The 25,511-nt window shown below is 39.9% G+C and overlaps 1 protein-coding gene across 1 annotated transcript in view; it reads left to right on the forward strand.

Moving 5' to 3' along the window:
• Positions 1–13,067: 13,067 nt before the first annotated feature.
• LOC130928936 (oocyte zinc finger protein XlCOF6-like) overlaps positions 13,068–25,511 on the forward strand; it is a 42,808-nt gene continuing 30,364 nt past the window's right edge. Inside the window, exon 1 of the mRNA XM_057855766.1 lies at positions 13,068–13,468. Within this exon, the coding sequence (XP_057711749.1) occupies positions 13,342–13,468 (127 nt within the window). The 5' untranslated portion in view covers positions 13,068–13,341. The remainder of the gene's footprint in view (positions 13,469–25,511) is intronic.

Below are 25,511 nucleotides of genomic sequence, written 5' to 3' on the forward strand. Positions count from 1 at the left end.
ATATATATATATATATATATATATATATATATATATATATATATATATATATATATATATATATATATATATATGTATGTATATATATATATATATATATATATATGTATGTATATATATCTTTTTTTTTGCCTTTTTTTTTTTTTTTTTCAATCTGCATTTTTTCGTCCAGAGTTAGGGGGCACACTTTAAATAGATTAAAGTGATATAAACCCCAATCAAGTGATGTCACAACTCCGCCCCCCTGACTGGTGCTGCCATATTGTCCGTCAGCTCATCGTGTTTACATATTACCGCTACGTACATTCCTCCTATTACTACGTGTTTTTCTGCTTGTCTAAGGAATCACCGCCTAGTAAACGAACCCAAAAACCTTCCTGACAATCGTTAAATGGCAACTGAAGAGCTTTTCGGATTTCGCTCTTGAGGGTTTTACTCAGTTGAATTGTATTAAATGCATCATTCGCTGTCTCAAAAAGTCACATTAAAAAAAAAAAATAATAATTGACCGTGTAGTTTTTGAGTTATGGCCATAGCAACGAGGGACCTGCCGTCCTTCCGACCACTACCTCATGACGTAACTTAAAGGAAGCCTCACCACCACTCTGAACACGGAAATATAGCACCACGCTATCCTCGCCATATATTGCAAACATTTTCTGGGTTATACTCGCGGGATTCGTCATGCCATCTCGAGGTGTAGCGATGAATTGCTCACATGAAGACTCGAGACTCTAGGAGTGGTCCAAAAAAAACTTCTCCGGCAAAGGTTTGGACCGTTTTTGTGAGCATGCATACAGGTCCCCAATCGGCTCATTGTTTTCATCATTTCAGCCACGACAGCTTTGAAAATCTACCACAATGCAACCTTGGTTTTACAAAAACGTAAGTAGACCCTTACCTTTCTGATTCTAAAATTTGATGCACTTCTGTTGATAAACGAGGGGGACTCCTACTTCCTGTTTGTTGAAGCGTGACATTTTTTGTTGTTGTTGCTGTTGCCCTGTCATAAGTAGATAGCAGGGATTCCCCTATAGACCCTACTCACCGACGTCACAGAATGACGTGTCGCTGTATCCGGCCGCCATATTGTCTGTCTCTGTTTAGCCCTTTTCTCAATGGTTTCAATTAGTCGTTCAGTTTATAGAGAAAATCATGGAAGCCCCAGTGCTTTCAGACGCTGTAAACTCATTGGATGCGTTGCATAAAAGGCGTTATGTGGAAAAGCTTCAGTCTATCCATTCGCCAGATCCATACTTGATGCCTAAATTGATATTTTTCGACCCGTTGTCTTCGCCCCTCTGCCTGACATCTGCGACCCTGATATCTACAACTATCCTTTCCACAGAAACTCGGCTTATTCTCACGAAACTTTGAAAAACATTAAGAGCAGCACTCTAAGCAACATTACCCTGTGTGATTTCTAAAATGGCGACAATCAAAAAAAAAAAAAAAAAGTTGACTGCGATGGCCGGCGCTTCAAGGATAGGTGGATATTGGACTATTTCTTCAATAAAACACGCAACAACTGTGTCTGCCTCATTTGCAAAGAGACAGTCGCTGTTTTCAAAGAGTTCGATGTGACGCGATAATAACAAGACACGCTAACATGTACGACAACATTACAGGGAAGATACGCAGCGAGAAATTATAGCAACTTGAAGTTACAGCAGCAGTATTTCGCAAGAGCCCGAGTGTCGAAAGAGAACGCCACAAAGACGAGACTGTTGAAATTATGAATTAAAAAAAATAATAAAGCAAATGTGACACACAGAAGGGCTTGCTAACATTTGTTTAAATATATTGTCCAGGTAAATCAGCCAAGGTAGCCCCCCGCATTTTTACCACACCAAATCTGGCCCCCTTTGCAAAAGGTTTGGACACACCTGTTTAACTGATGATCCGTAGACGAGGCCAGCTTCTTTCACTTGGTACCAGCTAAATATTATTCAAAATATAATGATGGTGGAAGAAATAAGCATCTTGAATTTGAAACTGTCTCCGGAGATAGATGGAGTAGCTGCGCAGCACGTGCTCTCCGGTTAATTTACCCTTTCATTAACAACATCGCCCTCGACTCTGCTCATTCGAACTTAAGTCATTCGTTTATTTTGCTTGACATCGCTCTAAACGGCAAAATCAACTTTTCCAATGTCTTCCAAAGGCAGTAAATCGAGCAGGAGAGAAGAAGCTAACTCTAGCTTAACATTTGACGCGATCTCGACGCTACTTGAACAACACCGCGAGGAAATCGCGGCTGAGTTCAAAAGCTCTTTCAACCAACTGGACTCAAAGCTCGACACGCTGAGACAGACTGTGGATGACCACGACCAACGTGTGTCCTCACTGGAACTCGCCGCGGACGACCTGAGCCAGCGAGTTAACGACCTTGAGGATAGGTGTGCCGCGCTGAGCATCGACAACGCCAAGTTGAAGGCAAAAGTAACTGACTTGGAGGGACGAAGCCGCCGGCAAAACATCCGTATCCTGGGGATCCCTGAGTCCATCGAGAGCGGCCGCCCCTCCGAGTTTTTTGCGGACCTGCTGCTGGAGGTTTTCGGCTCTGAGACGCTGCCTTCCAAGCCCGACATCGACAGAGCCCACCGAACTCTAGCGGCTAAACCGGCTCCCGGACAGCGACCGCGGCCGGTGATCGTCCGTCTCCACCGCTACCAGACCAAGGACCTGCTCATCAGGGAGTCGCGTCGGAGAGGGATGCTCAACTACCGCGGCCACAAGATCCGAGTGGTGGAGGATTACAGTCCCGATGTGGCCAACAAGCGCACGGAGTATCGAGACGTCATGGCGGAGTTGTACAAGCGGGGTCTGAAGCCCGCGCTGCTGTACCCAGCCCGACTACGGCTCACGCTGGCTGGGGGAGCCAGGAAATGGATCAGCTCAGTGGAGGAGGCACAGAAGTACATCGACGGCCTTCCCAAATTACGTGAGAATTCATAAACACCTTCTTCAACATGTCTGGATGAGAGCCACTTTATTACAGCACCGCGGCTGAGCCATGCAGAACACGCTTGGAGCGCGCTTACCGTAACTCTTCTTATTTTATAAAAAATATATATAACAATAATAAAATAATAAATAAATAATAATAATAATCCTGTATGTGTGTGGGTGCGTGCGCCATACATATATCCGTTTTTTTTCTTTTTACGTTTGCATTCGGAGTGACAGCTATCGTGGAGCCAGCTCATTTGAAACTTTAAGACTGTAGACATGTCAGTGTGCACTGATTTACACTCAGTTGTTCTTTTTTTAATTGGTTCCGTATTTAATTCAATTTAATTTAAATATAATCTGACAAGTCTTTCAGGACTGATTGACATTCCAATGTTGTCTAAAGGGATGTTTTATTTTTACTATTCCAATGTTCAATACCGGAGGATTAACTTTGTTGAGACAGGAAGATTTAAAGTTATGTTTGGGTTTAAGAGCTTGCTGCTCTTTTTTTTGGCAGCTTTCTTGGGAGGGATGGGGAGGTGGTCACTGCCACCAGCTGGGGAATCAAATGTACATACATATATCTATTTTTCTTTGACCTGCCATTTAGTTAATTTCACATTCTTCACTTTTTCTATTGCTTGTGGATAGTTGTGTGAACTTTGTCAGTTGGAATGTCAGGGGCCTGAACCACCCAGTGAAGAGGAGAAAGATTTTTTCACATTTAAAACAGCTCAAAGCAGATATTGCTTTTCTGCAAGAAACACACATTCGCAGCTCAGACAGCAGGCGTCTCCTGACGGGTTGGGGGGGAGGGGCATTCCACTCCTCCTTTCAGGCCAAGGCCAGAGGAGTTTCAATTTTAATCTCTCCAAATATCACCTTTGAGCCTCATAATGTGACTTCTGATAAATTTGGCCGGTACGTTATTGTGACTGGGAAATTATACAACACAATGGTGGTCCTCGTTAATGTTTATGCCCCCAATGTGGACGAACCAACCTTTTTTGAGCGCCTATTTTCATTACTTCCAGACTTAAATACACACTCTCTCGTCTTCGGAGGTGATTTGAACTGCTGGCTGGATCCACTCTTAGACCGGTCCTCCACCAACCCCGGCATGCTGAGTAAATCAGCCAATCTCATTCAGGCCTTCCTCATACAGTATGGTGTTTGTGATGTGTGGCGCTCTCTACATCCTCAGGAAAAGGAATATTCCTTTTTTTCACATGTCCACCATACATATTCACGCATAGACTATTTTTTACTTGACCATAGACTCCTGCCCCTTATCCGCTCCTGTGATTACCATAGTATTGTCATTTCAGACCACGCGCCTGTCTCCATGGCCATCTCCCTCCCAAATCTCCCCCGAAGGAGCAGACAGTGGCGCTTTAACTCCACTCTTCTGTCGGATGACAAATTTGTAGAGTTTATAAAAAATGAAATAACCTTTTTCTTATCCACTAACATATCCCCCGAGATCTCCAGTTTGATTGTATGGGATGCCCTTAAGGCCTACCTCAGGGGACAAATTATATCTTACACGGCTCAAATGAAAAGTAAAGCTAACAAAGAGCGTTCAGATCTTGCTCATCAAATTGGGGAAATTGACAAACAATATGCGCTAACTAAAAATCAAAATCTTTATAAAGAACGTTTACAGCTCCAAACTAAATTTGACCTACTTACCACCCATTCAGTAGAATATTTGCTCCTAAAAAATAAAGCCACATTTTATGCCCACGGAGACAAAGCCGACAAACTGCTTGCAAACCAGCTGAGGGGTTCCTCTGCGAAACAAGACATAATTAAAATTCATACACAAAATGGTGAAATCACCAGGGACCGTACTCAAATTAATGATGCTTTCAGGGACTTCTATTCAAATCTCTATTCCTCAGAATCTCCTCCCGATCCGAATGCCATATACAGCTTTCTAAACAGTCTCAATGTTCCTAAACTCCAACCAGACCATGGTAAGAGACTTGATGAGCCCATAACACAGGCTGAAATAGCTTCAGCTATCTCTTCAATGCAGTCAGGCAGCAGTCCAGGCCCCGATGGTTTCCCATCTGAGTTCTTTAAAAAGTTCTCTTTACTTTTGTCTCCACAACTTTGTTCTGTGCTCTGCGAATCATTTAGGCAAGGCTCCCTTCCTAAAACATTTTCTGAAGCCTGTATTACCCTAATCGCCAAAACAGGCAAAGATCACACACATTGCGCCTCCTATAGGCCCATTTCGCTTATTAACACTGATGCAAAAATTCTAGCTAAAGTTCTCGCTCGCAGACTAGAAAACATCCTTCCGACTATCATATCTGAGGACCAAACTGGTTTTATAAAGGGTAGGCACTCATTCTCCAATATACGTCGACTATTAAATATTATCTATTCTACTCCTGATGACACGCCTGAATGTATAGTCTCTATTGATGCTGAAAAGGCATTTGATCGCGTGGAGTGGGTCTACCTGTGGGCAGTGCTGGAGAAATTCGGTTTTGGGCCAAATTTCATAGCGTGGATTAAACTGCTATATTCTCATCCTACAGCCTCTATCCGAACCAACTCCCAGTTGTCTAATCCATTCAGACTGCAGCGTGGTACCCGCCAGGGGTGTCCTCTCAGCCCCATGCTATTTGACCTGGTTATTGAACCTCTCGCCATCGCCATCCGTAGCCGCGATGACATCACGGGTATATGGAGAGGCGGCATTGAACATAAGGTCTCGATGTATGCAGACGACCTTATGCTCCTTGTCTCAAACCCGATCACTTCTCTCCATTCGGCTCTACCACTACTTAATAACTTCAGTCAACTATCTGGGTATAAAATAAACTTTGAAAAAAGTGAACTGTTTCCAATTGGCAATATTATATCTGCTTCAGGCTTCACTAATTTTCCATTTAAAATTGAAACTCTCAAAGTTTCCTACTTAGGCATCACGATGACCCGGAAGCACAAAGACCTTTTTAAAGAGAACTTTTTAAATTTGGTAACTCAAATCAAACAAACACTTACACAATGGTCACCACTCTCTATGTCCCTCATTGGGCGAATAAATTCCATTAAAATGACCATTTTACCAAAATTCTTGTACTTATTTCAGGCATTACCAATTTTTATTCCCAAAACCTTTTTCGATCATCTGGATTCGATTATCTCTTCCTATATCTGGAAAGGAAAAAGGGCTCGTCTTAATAAAACTCACCTACAAAAGACGAGGGCTGCCGGTGGTCTCGCTTTGCCTAATTTCCGTTTTTATTATTGGGCGGCCAACCTGCGGTGTCTCACATTCTGGTCTCACTTTCATAATCGCCCAGATCCTCCTGACTGGGTGGCAATGGAGATGAGATCAGCGGACAATGTATCCCTGGCTGCATTGATGGGCTCCTCTCTTCCACTCTCAACCAGATCTTTAAAGAATCCAGTAGTCAAACACTCAGTGAGGATCTGGTCTCAGTTCCGGAAGTTTTTCGCTTTACATGACTTCTCACCATCAAGCCCAATATTACATAATCATTTTTTCAAACCTTCACTCAATGACCCCGCCTTCAAAGAGTGGAGTCAGAGGGGAATAGAACACTTTAAAGATTTATTTATTGGTAATAATTTGGCAACATTTCAACAATTACGCAACAAATTTGCACTTCCACAGTCAAATTTTTTCCGTTATCTACAAATTCGACATTTTATACTTTCTAACTTACCCACCACGCTAAGCTCTGACAAGACTATTGTTGACATAGTTCTTTCCACAAATCCAAACCAGAGGAGGTATGTCTCTGTTTTTTGTAGCATGATGTTGGCCCTGAAGACTGCATCTATGGATAGAGTCAGGGCAGAATGGGAGGAAGACCTTGGTACCCCCTTTTCTGAGGAAACATGGTTATCCATCTTAAAACGAGTCAACTCCTCATCTCTGTGTGCTCGTCATAATTTAATCCAATTCAAAGTGGTCCACAGAGCTCACATCTCCAAAACCAAACTGGCCACTTTTTATCCTGACATTAGCCCACTTTGTACCAAATGCAATATCTCAGACGGCTCACTCTTTCATATGTTTTGGACTTGTCCTAAACTTGGCAAATTCTGGACAGAGATTTTTCATTCCCTCTCACAGATTTTAACAGTGAGGGTGGAACCGAACCCCCTTATTGGCTTATTTGGAGTTACAGAGGACTCAAGACTATCTTCTGAACAGCGCCGCACTCTAGCGTTTGCCTCCCTCCTAGCTCGTAGGTCGGTCCTTCTAAGGTGGGTAGACCCCCTCCCTCCCACACATACCGAATGGCTGACGGCCTTAATGACATGCTTGAAAATTGAAAAGATCAGATATTCTCTCCATTATTCTAATGGTAGATTCTTACGTGCCTGGGGACCATTTTTAAACATTTGTCAGGCCTCTTAAGCCCTTGGCATTCCACAATCTGGCAACTCTTTTCTTTAGTGTATTGATATTTATTATCCAAAACTATTAGTAAAACTCAATGTTCAATGGTCACCAAGTTCACTGGCAGTGACGGGGATTAATTTAATGGTTTATTTTTGTTGGTTTTCTTTTTGTTTCTTGGGGTTTTTTTTGTTTTTGTTTTGTTTTCATTTTATTTTATTATTATGATTATTCTTTTATTTATTTGTGTGGGTGTTGGATGTCAGTCCCGCTTTTCATCACATTTTGTCTTTTCCTTTTTGAACTGGAAATCCATGCACAACTAGTGTGAAATTTTGGAAAATAAAGAGATTTTGTTGAATTTGAAACTGTATGTTGTTATGTCTTCTCTGTTATTGCAACCAACCTCCACACACGCCTTCACCATTTTGATTATTAATGTTAACGAGCAGAAAAACACGCCATAATAGGAGGAATTTACGTAGCGGTAATGCGTCAAAACGACGAGTAGACGGACAACATGGCGCGGAGGCGTGGTTGTGACGTCATGTGAGTAGGGTCTATATTCAACAGATTGTGGCGCACCGCCACATTAAAATAAAAGCCACCACGCCTGGCAAATGAGATGTATTTTATTTATTTTTTAATTTTTTTAAGGCCGCTTCAAACTAGCGGCAGCCGAGTGGGAGGAGTTCAGCGGATACCTATTCATTGTGTATTGTAGCCTAATGTTCGTAACTATGCCGGCCCCACCTTAAGAGACGCAAGGGGAACGAGTAGGAAGAATGGGAGAACGAGCGAGATAGCGGTCGCATGTCGTAGCAGCCCGCTGTTATTTTGTTATTGTTTTTCTTTATTATTGTTACCACAATAAAATGGGTAAGCAAATAAAGACTTTTCTCCTTCTTCCCCATATCCGGGGCATTACAACAGTTTGGAGCGGACTTTTCGGCGAAAGTGAGTGGTGGACGGCCGTCTTGGACGGAAAGCAAACTTTGACTGAACTTGCGCGGAGAGGCGGGGCCCAAAATAAAGTCTTGCTCTATTTTCAGGGCGTTGGTCACAGTAAAATATTTATTAGTTCAAGCAGAGTCAAATGATACATATTCACGGTACAAGAACGTCGTTTCCGTGTCCATCGATTGTTAAGAAAAGGCTGTTTGTACAAGTGACGTGTGGGCGCTCCCGTCAGGGGGGACATTTCACGTGGAGTGGCTATTTTTCGGCACAACACCGGCGCGCCAACTTCAGACAATTAAGGCTGACGAAACTTTGATAATGTGAGTGGGGTCTGTTGATAATGTTTATTTATATGTTTATAAGTGACATCTTATTTTTATGTGGCTTCCTGTTGTCCGTTGCAAACATTTTTAGACACAGACTGGTCTTTTCTCGTCTCCCAATGTATTAAAAGTCAAAGCCAAACGCTACATACACTTAGTCATATTTCCTCTTTGCTGTGTGCTCTTGTTTTGTCAAAAAATACTGTGCACACTTTGAAAATGATACATTATTGAAGTATGGCAAAAAGTATTTTCCCCGAGGTCACATCCGCCCCCCCTTGGCATCGCTCTGCCGCCCCACTATTTGAGAAGTACTGCTTTAACTGAACATTTTTATGTTCTTCCACATCTTGTGGACATCAGTGAATTTGGCACTAGGGACATCATTTTCGGAGAGAATTGGTAGGTTTAGCTTTGTAAACATCTCCTTTGTACACGATTTCCATTCATTTCCTAATGGGAAATACAGTGGTGTGTCCTTCCTTAGCAACAGTAGGCTAATGTCATGAATAATAATGAGCGGAAGTGATGTGTTGCTTGTGGTACGCCATTGATTTGCGTTAGTTTAGCCACTCTGGAGCCTTGAAAATAGTTAAAAACTAACAAACTATACAGATTTTATTTTTCAATCAACTCCACTAACTAATTAACCCCCTCAACTCAAAGATTAAGCCTGTAAAAAATCCCGAACTCCCCCTTTCAGTAAGCGTCTCGCAACCCAGGCTACGTTTCAATTGCGGTTTAAATGAGCCCTCGCTCACTTGCCCTTGCCACTGCCCCCCGTGGGAATTCATGCCGCCATCTTGAGGGCCGTTCCAAATCCCCAAACACCGAAGTGAACTTGGTGAGATGGACCCTCAGAGGGTTTAGTGATCGAGTGAAAAACGATGGTCACTCCGGAGCTCCCTGTATCTCACAATGCATTGCAGTGGTACACTGAAAATATGTCCATGCGGTGGTGATAATGAAGCTCAAATACCGTTGGCTGCTGTCTATTTACCACCAGAGAAGACAATGAACGGAGGATCCAGCACGGTGTTTGAATGTGATACCCAACTGCCTTTGGAATTGTAAAATTTATCATTGTTGATAATAAATAAAAATTTTAAAAAAAAACTGTATGTGGCAGTTATAGACCCTACTCAACTACGTCACAAAATGACGTGTCGCTGTATCCGGCCGCCATATTGTACCTATTTTTTAGACCTATTCTCATTGTTTTCAATTAGTCGTGCAAGTTATAGAGCAATTCATGGAAGCCCCGGTGTTATTTGACGCTGTAAACTCATTGGATGCGTTGGATAAAAGGCGTTACGTGGAAAAGCTTCAGTTTATCCATTCGCCAGATCCGTATTTGATGCCTAAATCGATGTTTTTCGACCCGCTGTCTTCGCCATCTTTGCCTGACCCAGATATTTACAACTATCTTGTCCACACAAAATCAGCCTATTCTCACGAAAGTTTGAAAAACTTTAAGAGCTTGGAGGCTTATAAATGCTACGTTGCTGGTTGGGTGAAACAGGTCCTCGTACACGAAAATTCGGCAGGAATCTTGTGCTCGGAAGGTGAGTTACGAAATTTTCAATCAAAATCTTTTGTTCTTGCTAACATCCATTGTCAAGTCTAATGTATTTCATGTCATTTGTCAATGGAGCTAGGGCTTTTAATGTTTATATGGGTTAGCGATAGCACTCTCACTACATACATATAGAATATGTAATAAATATGAAGTGCGATAGCACTACTCCAGATTGTCCCTAGTTGAATTTATTTTTTGGCTTTTGACCTCAATAGTGAAATTGTAAATTAATTGTATGACAACTGTCTGATTATCCCCTTATAATTATATATTTTCAGGTAGTTCATTCACAACGTCTGAGTGTATGTTGTCGGCGATTAGCCTAGCAATGATCTTAATTGTGGTTGTCAGCCCAAATCCCTCTAAATATATATTAAATGCATCTTACCAGATATAAAATGACAACTACATAATCTGTGGTAGTCGTTTGGAGCCCAGTTTTCTCGTCGAATTGCAGCAGTCAATCTCGGTCTCCTCTCCGGATCTCTCGGAATATGGTAAAACTTCAAGTCTCTCCGTCTATCTTCTCTGTTTTTGCAACCGACCGCCACACACGACTTCACCATTTTGACTATTAATGTTAATGAGCAGAAAAACACGCCATAATAGGAGGAATTTACGAAGCGCTAATGCATTAACATGACGAGTATACGAACAACATGGCGCGGGGGCGTGGCTGTGACGTCACGTGAGTAGGGTCTATAGACGCTACCCACGTGACGTCACAACTCCGCTCTCCTGACTGGTGCCGCCCACTTGTCCGTCAACACATCGTGTTGACCTGTTACGGCTACGTACATTCCTCCTATTTACGGCGTGTTTTTCTGCTCGTTAACATTAATAATCAAAATGGTGAAGGCGTGTGTGGCGGTCGGTTGCAATAACAGAGAAGATAGACGGAGAAGACGGAGAGACTCGAAGTTCTACCGGATTCCGAGAGACCCGGAGAGAAGAGAGCGAGATGGGCTGCTGCAATTCAACGAGAAAACTGGGCTCCAAACGATTACCACAGATTATGTAGTAGTCATTTTATATCTGGTAAGATGCATTTAATATATATTTAGAGGGTTTTGGGCTGACAACCACAATTAAGATCATTGCTAGGCTAATCGCCGACAACATACACGTATGTATGTAGTGAGAGCGCTATCGCTAAACCATATAAACATTAAAAGCCCTAGCTCCATTGACAAATGACATGAAATACATTAGACTTGACAGTGGATGTTAGCAAGAACAAAAGATTTTGAATTGAAAATTTCGTAACTCACCTTTCCAAGCACAAGATAGATTCCTGCCGAATTTTCGTGGACGTTTCACCCAACCAGCAACGAAGTATTTATAAGCGTCCAAGCTCTTGAAGTTTTTCAAATTTTCGTGAGAATAGGCTGATTTTGTGTGGACAAGATAATTGTAAATATCAGCGTAGCAGATGTCAGGCAGACAGGGCGAAGACAGTGGGTCGAAAAACATCGATTTGGGCATCAAATATGGATCTGGCGACTGTATAGAACGAAGCTTTTCCACATAACGCCTTTTATGCAACACATCCATTGAGTTTACGGCATCAGAAAGCACCGGGTCTTCCATGAAATGCATTTTAAATTCCTCGATCAATTGAAACCAATGCTAATACAGAGACAAAATGACGGACAAGTGGGCGGAACCATACAGCGAGCACGTGGTTTTGGGACGTCAGTGGGTAGGGTCTATAGCAGGACGTGTGGAATCACAGGAGTGCCAAAATAAATAAATAAATAAAAATTAAGAGAAATAAATGAATAAATAAAGAGCAAAGTTACTTTTTTATTGACTTTCACTTTTGTTAGTAAAGAAAAGGAAAAAAGAATGACAATTTTTGTCATTGATGTTTCTATTTCGCTTGCCTTTTCTATTTTGCTTTTAACTAAAGTAATGGTCTGTCAATCAAATGGCGTTGGGAGGGACTGAAACGAAACTTCAAATAGGTTAAATGTATTTAAACATCAAATCTGTTTACAGATTGTAAGGTATAGACAAAAATTAATTAATTAATAATGAAATGCCCAAATAAAATTTGATACAAAACTAATAATTCCCAAGTACCAACGTATTGCCATCAAGTGCGGAATACTTCTCTGGCTTATTGACATGAATCGCAGAATATTTTGTGCGATGTTGAATAATGCTGCCACCAGGGAGTGGCGAGGCCTGGCCACGGCTTCCCCCAATGGATTTGTTGGCTACCCCACTGGTCACCCCACTCACCAGTATAATGTCAGATTGTTGTAGCTGCGGACCTCAAAATTTTGACTGGACTATTATGGACTATGTACATTAACACAATATAATAGTTTACAATATACAATTTAACACCATCGACAAAAGTATATCAGAAGGTGTGTCTTGAAGTCTTTCTGACAATTTTCTACTGGCCTGTTTAATACTACAACATAGTAAAAACCTGAAATTATGGCTTTTATTTTTTGGTGTGCCACCCCAAGGTTTTAAGTGGTCACATTTGGCCACCCCCTGAAGAATTTCTGGAGGCGCCACTGATTTGAAATAGGCAGTATAGCGCTACTCCAACACCTTGTGGTTGTTCCATGATTTTCTTGCCTGTGAGTGAACAAGTGCAGGAGTGTTCCATTTACGTCTTTCGCTCCCCCTCCGCCCACTATCCCTCCACCCTCCAAGTGGCCTCAGTGTGACTTAATCGCAAGTGCTTAGGGCAAGTGAGCGAGGGCAACTCAAACCGCGATTGGAACGCAGCCCTAATGTGAGTACCGACTGGATGTAAGTGGCGTATGCGCAGTAGCAGAGCCACTCCCGGAGCGAGCCACGTTGCATCTGTGCCTGCACTTCCGCAATCCGGACCGCCATCTGGTCGCTACACGCTCAGTTGCCCGTGCGAAGAAAAACGTGCTCAACAGCAAGTTGCTTTTTGTGCGGAGTTAACCCACTTAGTTCGAGACGCAGGAGGTCAAGAACTTCTCGACTGGAAGCAATTCGAAAGATTTGGTCTGTCCATCGTCCAGTGGTCTTTGTGTGCGTTGAAGCTTCGCAGCCTAGTTAGCTTAGCTTATTTTGCGAACGCAAAACAACGTGGTTCGACGCTTGAACATCAAGTTGGAGTTTGTAAAGTGTTCGAAATGCGTGCAAGAAGGATGCCAGCCGCAAAGTTCGAGGCGGGATTTTGTGGCGCAAAGGATCAGCGACGACTTCACCTCTCGACTGCTTGCAATAAGCAAGTAAAAGTTGTTCTTCACAGACTAGCAGGTTGGTTCGCCGATTCGGGAAATACTTTTCATGATTTTTGTCCCCATTGTGTTGAATTTGAAGTGAAAGATGAGCATTCAAGGCTAGGCCTCAACTTTTAAATGAGTTGGACGTCTATAGTTTTGAATCCTGAAGATAATACTTTATTGGTCCCCCATAGGGGAAATTTGGGTATGGCGGCAAACACTCGGGTGGCTTGAAGCTCCGCTCTGAGACCCCAATTTGGCGAGGGTGACCATATTTTGATTTCCAAAAAAGAGAACGCCCGGCCGGCCTCGAGATACTTAAATTTTACTCCCAAGTTTATTCAAAGATGCCTTATCACAAGGGCGTAGGTTTAGTCTCAATATTGTGTAGGGACTATATAACTGCATAACCTAGGGTGACCAAACGTTCTCTTTTGCCCGTACATGTCCTCTTATTACTTGCCCTCTGGAGGGTCCAGCCGGGTTTCATAAATTCATGAAAACGTTCGTTTTTTATGATTTTTCACGGGACCAGTTTGAAGAGAATCCCTCCGGCCGCTAGGGTGGCAGCGCCTCCCTGCGTTGACAAGGCTCCTTCAAGTGGGGGCGGGAGAAGGAGTAGATCTTCTTCTTTTTTGTTGGCAGTTTACCCTTTGTTTCATGGGGAATTACCACCATCTACTGACGGTTTGGCGAGCGATCAGACTACAGTAAAGAGTTCAATAAGGAGTTCTAAAAGATGTGGCTCCATACACCTTTCTGTAAGTTTATCGACTGTTAATGTCGATCACGTGCCTTCTTTTGTATATAGGGTTATATGTGTACAGAAATGCAGTATATTGTATGAGTCTCGTAATTGTTCTGCGTTAGTTTATCTGGTTGAATGCTAGTATTACATTCTAAATAGCAGTGTTTCTTATGAGTTTTTTTTTTTTTACGATAAATACGTATATAATGGCAACTGTTGACTTCTGTTGGAGATTTTTACTGGTGTAATCTGTAAAATCCCGTTTTGTGTCGCATCTTTGCGCTGCCGATGATTGTAAACTTTTATAGCAAAGTCTGATTTTGCCTCGACTCCCGTACTCGCAAACAGGGTAGCAATCAATGAACTCAGCCGCGCTAGGCATTATTGGCAATGCAGTTTTGAACTGCTGCGTTTGGAAACATGCTGGTTGAATAGCTTGTCAGTTTATTTCGGTTATTGTTTGCGAACAATCTAAAACATTGAATGAGAATAAAAATTTAGTGGGAATAACAATTTGTCAACGACAATTGTCGTGATAGTAATTTAAAAAAATGTTGAGTTGGCACTTGGCCTACTGTGTGTGTGTGTGTGTGTGTGTATTGACTGGACTACATTTCCATGGGTCTGCATTAGATATATATTTTTTAATCATTATTCGTTTTTTAAAAAATTTTTTTAATTGAGTATTTTTTTAGGGAAGAATAAACCCTGTTGAGTAAAAAAAAAGTGGGTGATTTAGGCATCTTTGAGTGATCTTCGATTAAAATTCAAGTATCTCGAGCTCTTTTTTGAAAATCAAAATATGGTCACCCCAGCATAACCTGCATGTCCCCCCCCTTTTTTTTTTGACTGCGGTCAAGCCAGCCTCCACTCGTAAAAAAGAAGTCAAGCTAGCCGCCCCTCATTTGGATTATTGTTTGCATTATGTGCATTACGTTAATGCAACGTGGTGGCTTCAGAGCGCTAGTCCCTTTATTGAAAAAATTATATATGAAAAAACGGGGAGCTATTCGACAACGGGTCCACTTTACAGAGACACTGTAGCACCCCTAAACCTAAACTAAGTCATTATGAAATAAAAATGATTTCGGAATTCAGAGTGAAACTACTTAGAAAATTGCTTGTTATTTCCTTGGATATCTCCCAGATTTTAATTTTTTTTTTTTTTTTTTTAATTTGGGCGAAATAACAGAAATAATGGGGAATTTTCAAAGTACTTTTGTTATGAAATGGTACATCAGATTATCGTAGGAGTACTTTAGTCCAAGTCTTGGGATACTCTAGTATACCTCAGAAGTGAAACATTCCTTGGATATCTCCCAGATTTTTTTTAAAATAAATTTTTGAAATAAGGCTAATTGACGGAAATAACTAGCAATTGTCTAAGTAGTTTTACTCTGAATTCCTAAATCATTTTTATATCTTTATGATTTAGTTTGGGTCTAGGGGTGTTCCAGTGTCTGTCTAAAGTGGACCCGTTGTTGAATAGCGCCCTGTTTTTTCATATATAATTTTTTCAATAAAGGGACTAGCGCTCTGAAGCCACCGCGTTGCATTACCATAATGCACATAATGAAAACAATAATCCAAATGAGGGGCGGCTACCTTGACTTCTTTTTTACGAGTGGAGGCTGGCTTGACCTTTTTGCTGGGGACAGGACATTTATAAAACCAAGCAGATTTGGTGAACGGCAGTCAGGACTTGATTTCTCACCAATGAGAACATAATTAATTGATAGGTTAAATGATAAATGCAAAATCTGTATTTTCTTATACTAGGCTGTATTGGCTGAGCGAAAATTGTGTTGGTTCGTTCCACTAAAGTGGATCTACATGACCTCTATATTGTAATTTACATACGATGCTAATTAGTACCCAAAAAAAGTTCTACTCACGGTTTCCAGTCATTTTTTAGCAATTAGCGTTTTCGTGTCGGTCTTTTTTTTTTTCCCGTGGCGCAGTAATATTGATACGGCGGAGTCGTATCGTCAGTGTGTGAAGCCATTTTAGGTCACGTGCACCAATAGAAGACGAGGATTGTTGCTATGGTTTGTAAAACAAACAACATGGCGGCGACCATGTCAAGCTACGACACGAGCGAAGATGAACAAAAGATAAGACAAAACGCATTCGAAATTGAGTCAAAAGGCATCGAAACGATGCTATATGCATCTCTCATCTGTCCAAGGGCGAAAAAGGGCAGGAATTTGGAAAAAACGTGCACAGCCCGCGTGGTTGCGTCAGACAATGGCTTTCTCCCCAGGCTCCGTCGAAGTGTATTGCTGAAAATGTGTCAACTGGGATTTTTAACGACATTCACAACAGGTAAGCCACACGCACGCCTTTACTACAAGGTTAATTGTTATTAACTTATGCTCACAAAATTCTTATTTAAACTAGTGTTGTAACTATACCATTTTTTTAGCCCAGATATCAATACCACTTTTTGTTATAAAATGTATATACAGTGTATAGAAAGTGAATCCAGTAGAACTTTTTATTGCATACCTGTTATGGGTGACAATGGTTAAATAAACCTTTTGGCTCAAGAACATCAAGCTGTAGTCAATAAAAGCCCTGATACTGACGTGGCAGTGATTGCTGTAAGTCTGCAGATAGATTTACAGTGTAAATTGCATTTTTTCACAGGAGGCAACAGAACGAGGACTGACGTCTCTCCAGCTCCTGGCACTAGTGTGTGTTCAGCACTCATTGGCATCCATACATTCACAGGTTGTGACTCTGCTTGTGCCTTTCATGGCAAAGGCAAAAAAAAAATCGTTTGCACGTCATAAAAAAGAATACCTGACTGGGTTTGCAAAGCTGGGCAGCAGTTTTAAACTTGACCTACAAACATTTAACACGTTGTGTAAATACGTGTGCTACCTGTTTGGCCAGTCATATGCCAAAAATGATGCCAAATGCAGAGCTTTCTGTATGGCCTCGTCAGTCTTGCCAGAAGATTCTATTCCCCCAAAAACTGATGATCTGTACCAACATTGCAGGACAGCAAACTATCAAGCAGCAATTATGAAACGTTGTCTAACAGGTAAAATGTGTGCCCCCTCACCCATTGGGAATGGGTGGGACATTGAGGATGGGCAGTTGGCAGTGAAATGGATGACTAAAAATCCTGCCCCTGATACTGTTTTGCAAGTAGTCAACTGTTGTTGAAAGGCAACCAATTGTGACACGGGAAGATGTTCCTGTATGTCTGCAAAACTTTCTTGTACTGATTTATATCAGTGCCAAGCATGCGAGAATGTTTCGAAAGAAACAGAAGACACTTGGATGGGATGATGACTTTGATGAAAGCGATTTTGAGGAGTAATGTTGTCATTAGAGGTGTGCAAAATTTCCGATTCTTAGATTATTCGCGATTCGGCCGTGGAAGATTCGAGAACGATTCACAAACATCCAAATTCCGATTATTGAAATATGCGAAGTAAAGCGGAAGTACACAACACTCAGCGCGCCGCGCGGTCTTCGGGACAGAACAGAGCGAGAGTAGCTAAACATCATGCTTCCCATTACCCGGCCCCTCGGGTAATGCCAATGCTCAACTTACAGCTGTAGCTCAACTCATGCAACGAGATAAAAAAAACACAACAACATACCTGACTGCTGCCGAAAAGCTGCTACAAGTACGGTTACGGTGGATATCATTTATATAGAACTAGATGCAATATAGATTTGGTAGTGTTAGCAGCACATCTACAAAAAGCTAGATACGGGCGTTATAAACGGCCGCCATCTTAAAGCAGTACACTTCCCTGCAAGGCTGTTGTAGCGAACCTTCCAAGCAAACCTAATTAACTTTTTATCTAAAATACTCCTAAATCGGTAAAATATTGACTTGAATCTATCTTTAAAATAGTTTTAAAACTTTCACATGTCGAAAGTAGACAAAAGGGAAATTATGGAATAACTGGAGCAATTTTAACAAATTTAACGGTTGATTCACAACATTAAATTAATTGAATGTAGTTTAAAGCTGCTGATACAGAATGGGGACTGGAGTTTTTTATTTAATGTTATTTTTGTATATTTGTTTACTGCTATATGTCAACTTGATACTGAAATAGTAGTGTGGTTTAGCCTGAGAGTATTTTTGAACAATTTTGGAACTAATGTACAAAACATTTAAAAAAAAAAAGAAAATAAAAAAGGAGGGGGGTGCATCAACAATCGTTTTATAATCGAATCGGAGCCTCTGAATCGTAATCGAATCGTTAGGTGCCCAGAGATTCCCAGCTCTAGTTGTCATGTACAGTTTTACTATTTTTTATATCCATATATATATATTTTAAATTCGTTTTTTCAATATTTGTATGTGTAATAATGTGTATTTTTATAGTATGAGACACTTCCATGTTTAAATAAATGTTATGTACCAACAGTACCATACTTGAATGATTCCAACCTTTTGTATATATACAGTGTGATTAAAAAAGGCTGTGCCAAAATCATAATGCCATGTCAAAAACAAAAAACATAAAAAAAAACTACCTAGGACAGATGTAGGAAGTAACTAAGTTAAATTTCATGTTTTCATAGTATTCAAATATGGCCATCACCAGCAGCATGGACAACATCAAGTTGACATGAGAATTCCTCCCTCCTGCGTATGGGGCGCCGTTTGTAAAGGAGCACATGCTGAAAATTACGACAACATTTTCTCATATTTAGCGCCACACAGTGTTTAAAATGTGGTGTGAAATTTTTTGTCACTTTTTTTTTGCACATTTACAACATTATTTAAAAATAAATATTTAAGTTGCTAAACAATCAGTATTGTACCTGAATGTTGAAATCCAGAACTAAATGTTTATTTATATCTTAAATGTAAATATTAAATTCATATCCTAAATATTAAATTTATATCCTAAATCTATATGTTAAATCCAAACTTTATATTTATATATTAAATCTAAATGTTAAATTTATATCCTAAATTTATATGTTAAATCCAAACTTTATATATTAAATCTAAATTTTAAATCTAAATCTTAAATTATATCCTAAATTTAATATTGTAAATCTAAATCTTAAATTATATCCTAAATGTAAATATTAAATTTATATACTAAATGCTAAATTTAAATGTTAAATCTGGAAAAGGGTGAAACTAAATATTTAGCTTAATATGCAAATTCACACGACTGGACACCGGAAGTAACAAAATAAAAGCTTGGAGCAGCTCAGACTGTTTGTTCACGTTGCTTGAAAAATGAATATAGCTTACTGAACGGTGGCGGTCGCCTCTTGGACATGAGTCATTGTGATAATAACAATATCTAGGTTAAATACACATTCAGGAGAAACTATTTAAAGAGTATTTTGTGCTTTTCGTGTCACTTTTACGTCCATGAGCCCAGTAAAGTTACTAAGAATAGCCACCAGGGGTCTCTGTTGGACTGGACCGTAGCTCAAGGTTGACCTTTCTCACTTCATTCATTCATTCATTTCTACTGCAAAAATCCCGCGTTTCTCACAGTCGGCGAAGGTGGGCTGAAAGAAAATATGTCGGGCGAGTCAAGTTTAGCAGAGACTATCGGCCAAGCCATTCTCACAGCAATACAAAATTTTCCCACAGCTACAGCGTCGGCCACAGCGGCTTCCACTTCACGATCCACTTCGGTAAGTTAAGTGTATTGTGACTGTTCTCTAAATCGCATTTATTACTGTTGGATTCTCAGCTATGCTAATTTACCAGAACTAGCTAACAGGCGCCAGGACCGACTTGCTACAAGCGTCAATGCAATCCACAAGTAGATCCTTTCCCGCTATCATATTAGCAGTCAAACTAAGAATGGCAAAGATGATGCGGGTTCATTTTAACGTGTGCAAAACCTACAAATCAAATAAAGTTTATTTTAAATTTGTGACAAAAAGTTGTGGTCGACGCATTTAAAGAATGAAAACATTTTTCTTTGTTTTTTATTTTTTCATACATTAATTCGTCTAATGAACCGCTTATCCTCTTTAATTATAGTAACTGCGCCAAATCAAAATTTGGCCTAGTGCGCATGCGCAAATTGCGACGGTGATGGAGTTCTCCGGTAGAAAAAGGACTTGATGGGGCATTCATGTGGGCACTGCTCATGAGCCCCCCCACCCCACCCCCAAGTCCCTATCGCAATTTTCCACTCATCAAGTGTATTCACCATAATTCTGACAGCATGCAAAGGCTTCAGTAGTATTGGCTAAAGATGTAAACTACATTTCTTGCTTGAATTAGCAGCTGGCTGAGACAAAAAAGAAAAACTAGTAAACGTACCACTAATTGTTTCTACGTTTTCCATTGCTTTTTAAAAAAAATTTTTTTTTAAGTTCTGGTAAATTAGCATAGCTGAGAATCCAACAGTAATAAATGCGATTTAGAGAACAGTCACAATACACTTAACTTACCGAAGTGGATCGTGAAGTGGAAGCCGCTGTCACCGACGCTGTAGCTGTGGGAAAATTTTGTATTGCTGTGAGAATAGCTTGGGCGATAGTCTCTGCTAAACTTGACTCGCCCAACATATTTTCTTTCAGTCCACCTTCGCCGACTGTGAGAAACGTGGGATTTTTGCAGTAGAAATGAATGAATGAAGTGAGAAAGGTCAACCTTGAGCTACGGTCCAGTCCAACAGAGACCCCTGGTGGCTATTCTTAGTAACTTTACTGGGCTCATGGACGTAAAAGTGACTCGAAAAGCACAAAATACTCTTTAAATAGTTTCTCCTGAATGTGTATTTAACCTAGATATTGTTATTATCACAATGACTCATGTCCAAGAGGCGACCGCCACCGTTCAGTAAGCTATATTCATTTTCAAGCAACGTGAACAAACAGTCTGAGCTGCTCCAAGCTTTTATTTTGTTACTTCCGGTGTCCAGTCGTGTGAATTTGCATATTAAGCTAAATATTTAGTTTCACCCTTTTCCAGATTTAACATTTAAATTTAGCATTTAGTATATAAATTTAATATTTACATTTAGGATATAATTTAAGATTTAGATTTAAAATTTAGATTTAATATATAAATATAAAGTTTGGATTTAACATATAAATTTAGGATATAAATTTAAAATTTAGAATTAATATATAAATATAAAGTTTGGATTTAACATATAAATTTAGGATATAAATTTAACATTTAGATTTAATACATAAATATAAAGTTTGGATTTAACATATAAATTTAGGATATAAATTTAACATTTAGATTTAATACATAAATATAAAGTTTGGATTTAACATATAAATTTAGGATATAGATTTAATATTTAGGATATGAATTTAATATTTACATTTAAGATATAAATAAACATTTAGTTCTGGATTTCAACATTCAGGTACAATACTGATTGTTTAGCAACTTAAATATTTATTTTTAAATAATGTTGTAAATGTGCAAAAAAAAAAAAAAGTGACAAAAAATTTCACACCACATTTTAAACACTGTGTGGCGCTAAATATGAGAAAATGTTGTCATAATTTTCAGCATGTGCTCCTTTACAAACGGCGCCCCATACCCGCGTTGATTGCGTCTGTTATTCTTTCATGTCATCAATATTTGCTGGAAGTGGTGGAACATACACTTAGTGTATAACATATGTTATGTGCCATAAAGATGGATAACGAACTTTGTCTTTAACATACCAACACGTCCAGCAAGTACTGATGATGTGAAATATCGAACAACAGTTGCAATCAAGACAATAACTGCGACATGCACACGTTTGAGAGGAATTTTCATGGTGGCTTGATTTTGTCCATGCTGCTGGGTGTGCTCACATTTGAGCACTTGTGAAACATGAAATAAAACTTGGAAGTTATCTTCAACACGTGTCCATCACTTCTTTTGTGATGTCTTTCATTTTTTCGGTATCACCTTATGATTTTGGCACATTATTTTTTGATCACCCTGTAATTTTTTGTCTTATTCCATTTTTGCCATGATTCACATTTAGGAGGGTGTGGTTGCAATTCGGTTGATTTTCAGCCATTTATGATCATGGTGTGCATTTTTTATTTCATATATTTCATTGCATAGTAGGTTGTGATATTTTTAATATATGACACATTAGCCTTTAGCTTAATTCAGTATATATTTCATTGTGCTGGGTGCAAATCATTAATGTTGAAGTGTTTCCTTCAAGAAATTAGCTACATTTCTCATTCTGAATTCACCTATGTGTATACTAAGGCACCAATACTTGTTTCAAATGTTTGGTAGATGTGTTTATGACATTTGATAAAGATTTTGTGTTGCCAGAATTAATATAACACTTAAAACATGCAGAAAACAGCAACACTAGATCTGTATTTTTGTGTATTCACATCAAGATACATTTCTGGCTGGTGACTAAGTTAGGAGGGTATTGGCTTTGAAAAAATGCATTGAACGCATAGATCCAGCGTAGTGGAATTAAATCCATGTTCTAAGCACTTTTTCCATGGTCCCAATAAAGCCATATTTCCACAAGCTTGTCCATTCGCAGCACTTCCTGGTCAACTCTTTTAATCTTTTAATGGACGGCGGTCTCACAGAAGAAGTTGTAGCTGTCAGTGGAGGGTGTTTCAGTTCTGAAAAACACGCACACACACATAAACCATGTGTGAACTGATTCATCCATATCATATTTACATCATCTTCCAAACCAAATTATCTAGGCTTGTCTATTCTGCCATTTTTTCCTGAATAAAATTATCAAATAGGTTTTTGGAACTACAGTTAAACAAACTAAATACTATGTTATTTGTCAATATAAACTTTTTGCTCAAAGTTATCAATATAACATCATAATAATGACCGCTACAGCCCAGAACTCACATTGCAAGTCTTAACTTCATATGTGAATGTGATATGACCAGAAGCCCCCCAACTCCCATAGTTATTCACAACAAAAGACGTGTGTGTGGCTTACCTGTAGTCAATGTCGTTAAAAATCCCAGTCGACGCATTTTCAGCAAGATCCTTTGACGGAGCCTGGAGAGAAAGCCATTGTCTGACGTAGCCCCGAAGGCTTAGCAAGTTGACCGCCGTTTCGGCCAAATTCCTGCCCTTTTTCGCCCTTGGACAGATGAGAGATGCATATAGCATCGTTTCGATGCCTTTTGACTAAATTTCGAATGCGTTTTTCTTATCTTTTGTTCATCTTCGCTCGTGTCGTAGCTTGACATGGTCGCCGCCATGTTGTTTGTTTTACAAACCATAGCAACAATCCTCGTCTTCTATTGGTGCACGTGACCTAAAATGGCTTCACACACTGACGATACGACTCCGCCGTATCAATATCACTGCGCCACGGAGAAATAAAGGACGGACACAAAAACGCTAATTACTAAAAAATGACTGGAAACCGTGAGTAGAACTTTTTTTTTTGGTACTAATTAGCAACGTATGTAAATTACAATGTAGATCCACTGTAGTGGAACGAAATCCATTTTCTAAGCACTTTTTCCATGGTGCCAATACAGCCTATACTAACCTTCACACTGCAAAATTACAGTCAAACATCTTAATCTGATGTTCTTAAATCTAGTGGAATAATTTTTTTAATCATGATTTGAGTTTTAAAGGCTAGTTAACAGATTAATGCATCAGATTCTTCCACTTACTTTGAGTAAATATTACCATCTGTTCTTATTAAGCCCATATATCTAAAAGTCGGTCATTTTTCACCTAAATCAAGAAATAAATCCTTTCAAATGTTTTGAACTATATCTATTCTTGAATTAACATTTCTGACAAACACGTTTTTTTAAGATTAAATGTACAAACCTTTTGCTTAAAATAAGTCTGTTGAGCTTCTTTTCAGCTAGCTATTTTTCTTATTTCAAGAAATCTGAGTAAAATTTACTTGAAGCACTGGCAGATAATTTCACTTATTTCTACTAGATTGGAGACTAAAAACAAGGGAATTTAAGGTGCCTGTGACATGAAAAAGCATGTTTATTTCATAATACACATGGTATTTTATGCTCCTGAATGAAATTGACCGCTTGGATGTGTGTGGAAGCAATCGCTATATTTATTTAGTTTTTTTGAATCCCGCGCCATGAAAATGAGTGACTTCCGGCAAAAGTCTCGAGTTGAGAGAGGCCGCTGTGACGTGTATGGAGGAAGGAGTCCTCTTCACTATACAGCCGTACTGTTGTATAAGAAGGACTGATTCAGCTGATTTTGCGGATTTAAACGTTACATTTTCGCATCACGCCAGCTAAACGGCTGCAGAAAAAATCTTGCTCTACGAGGGAGAGGCGTGTGCGCCTTTATGGGGTTTCAAAAGGTTCCCATTCACCGGTGAATATTGGCCAAAACAAGCCCTACTACTGTGGGACTTACGAGGAAGTGAGTATACATATGTGTTTTGTATTATGTCAAATACTGGGATCATTTTAATATGTAGGTGGCTTGCATTTTGTGGCTGACATGCATGCGGGGCGGCTATTTTTCGGCACAACACTCACTACAATTCAGCACTACATTCGGCTTAATGTGCTCTTGTGCCCGGTGTTCTGTCAAATTTTCCGACTAATCGGAAATTGCAACTTTGAGTTAAAAATAGCCGCGAATACAGCGATTACAAAGTAAACACTACAAACTTTCTTTAAATATAGGACTACTTACGTTTTATCATGGATTGACATGTAAATGTTCAGTGGTCATTGTCCAGCTGCTTCCTCGGCGATCTCTCTTGTCCGTATTAGCAAAGGAACGAGCTGTAAATTGCTCTCCGCCGGGCGGTTTGCCGATCGGCGTAGGCAATCGACAACCCAGTCGTCATATGAAATAATCCGGGCTAGTTATGTGTAATCTTCCGCTTCGAAGACTTTGAAACATCACTCGGTTCGGGTTAGCGGGTCGGCTAGCTGTCACGTCTCTTGGTTTGTTTACATTCTCCAAAGCCGGGGAAGGGAAATGATATAAACTCGATTTAGGTGGCATAAAATATCGTTCGGGAGGTGCGACAGTGAACAAACACTAGCCACGTTTACATGCTGACTTTTTTTCATACCGATTCAAATCATTCCGAATGGAAATTTCACATCAGCTGTTTACATGTCACTTCATCTATTCTGATCCAGCGTTTACATGTGTCTGCCTTTATTCCGAAAGGACGTTTGACAACTGCCGTCTGACATGCGCAGATTAATCAAAACAAAGCGTCACGTTGCAAAACATGGAGATCGATCGTCAGATCAGCTGCTGTTTTAACTTTTCGAGTGGAAACAAAACTTCAGAATGACACGCCGTTCATTTAAAAAGTTGTGTGGGTGCGCTGTGCGTTTGCTTGGAAGCCATGTTGCATGTGACGTTACTTACGTCACCAAG

The sequence above is a fragment of the Corythoichthys intestinalis genome, chromosome 13 (genome assembly GCF_030265065.1).
Source record: "Corythoichthys intestinalis isolate RoL2023-P3 chromosome 13, ASM3026506v1, whole genome shotgun sequence".
In the NCBI taxonomy this organism is placed as follows: domain Eukaryota; kingdom Metazoa; phylum Chordata; class Actinopteri; order Syngnathiformes; family Syngnathidae; genus Corythoichthys; species Corythoichthys intestinalis.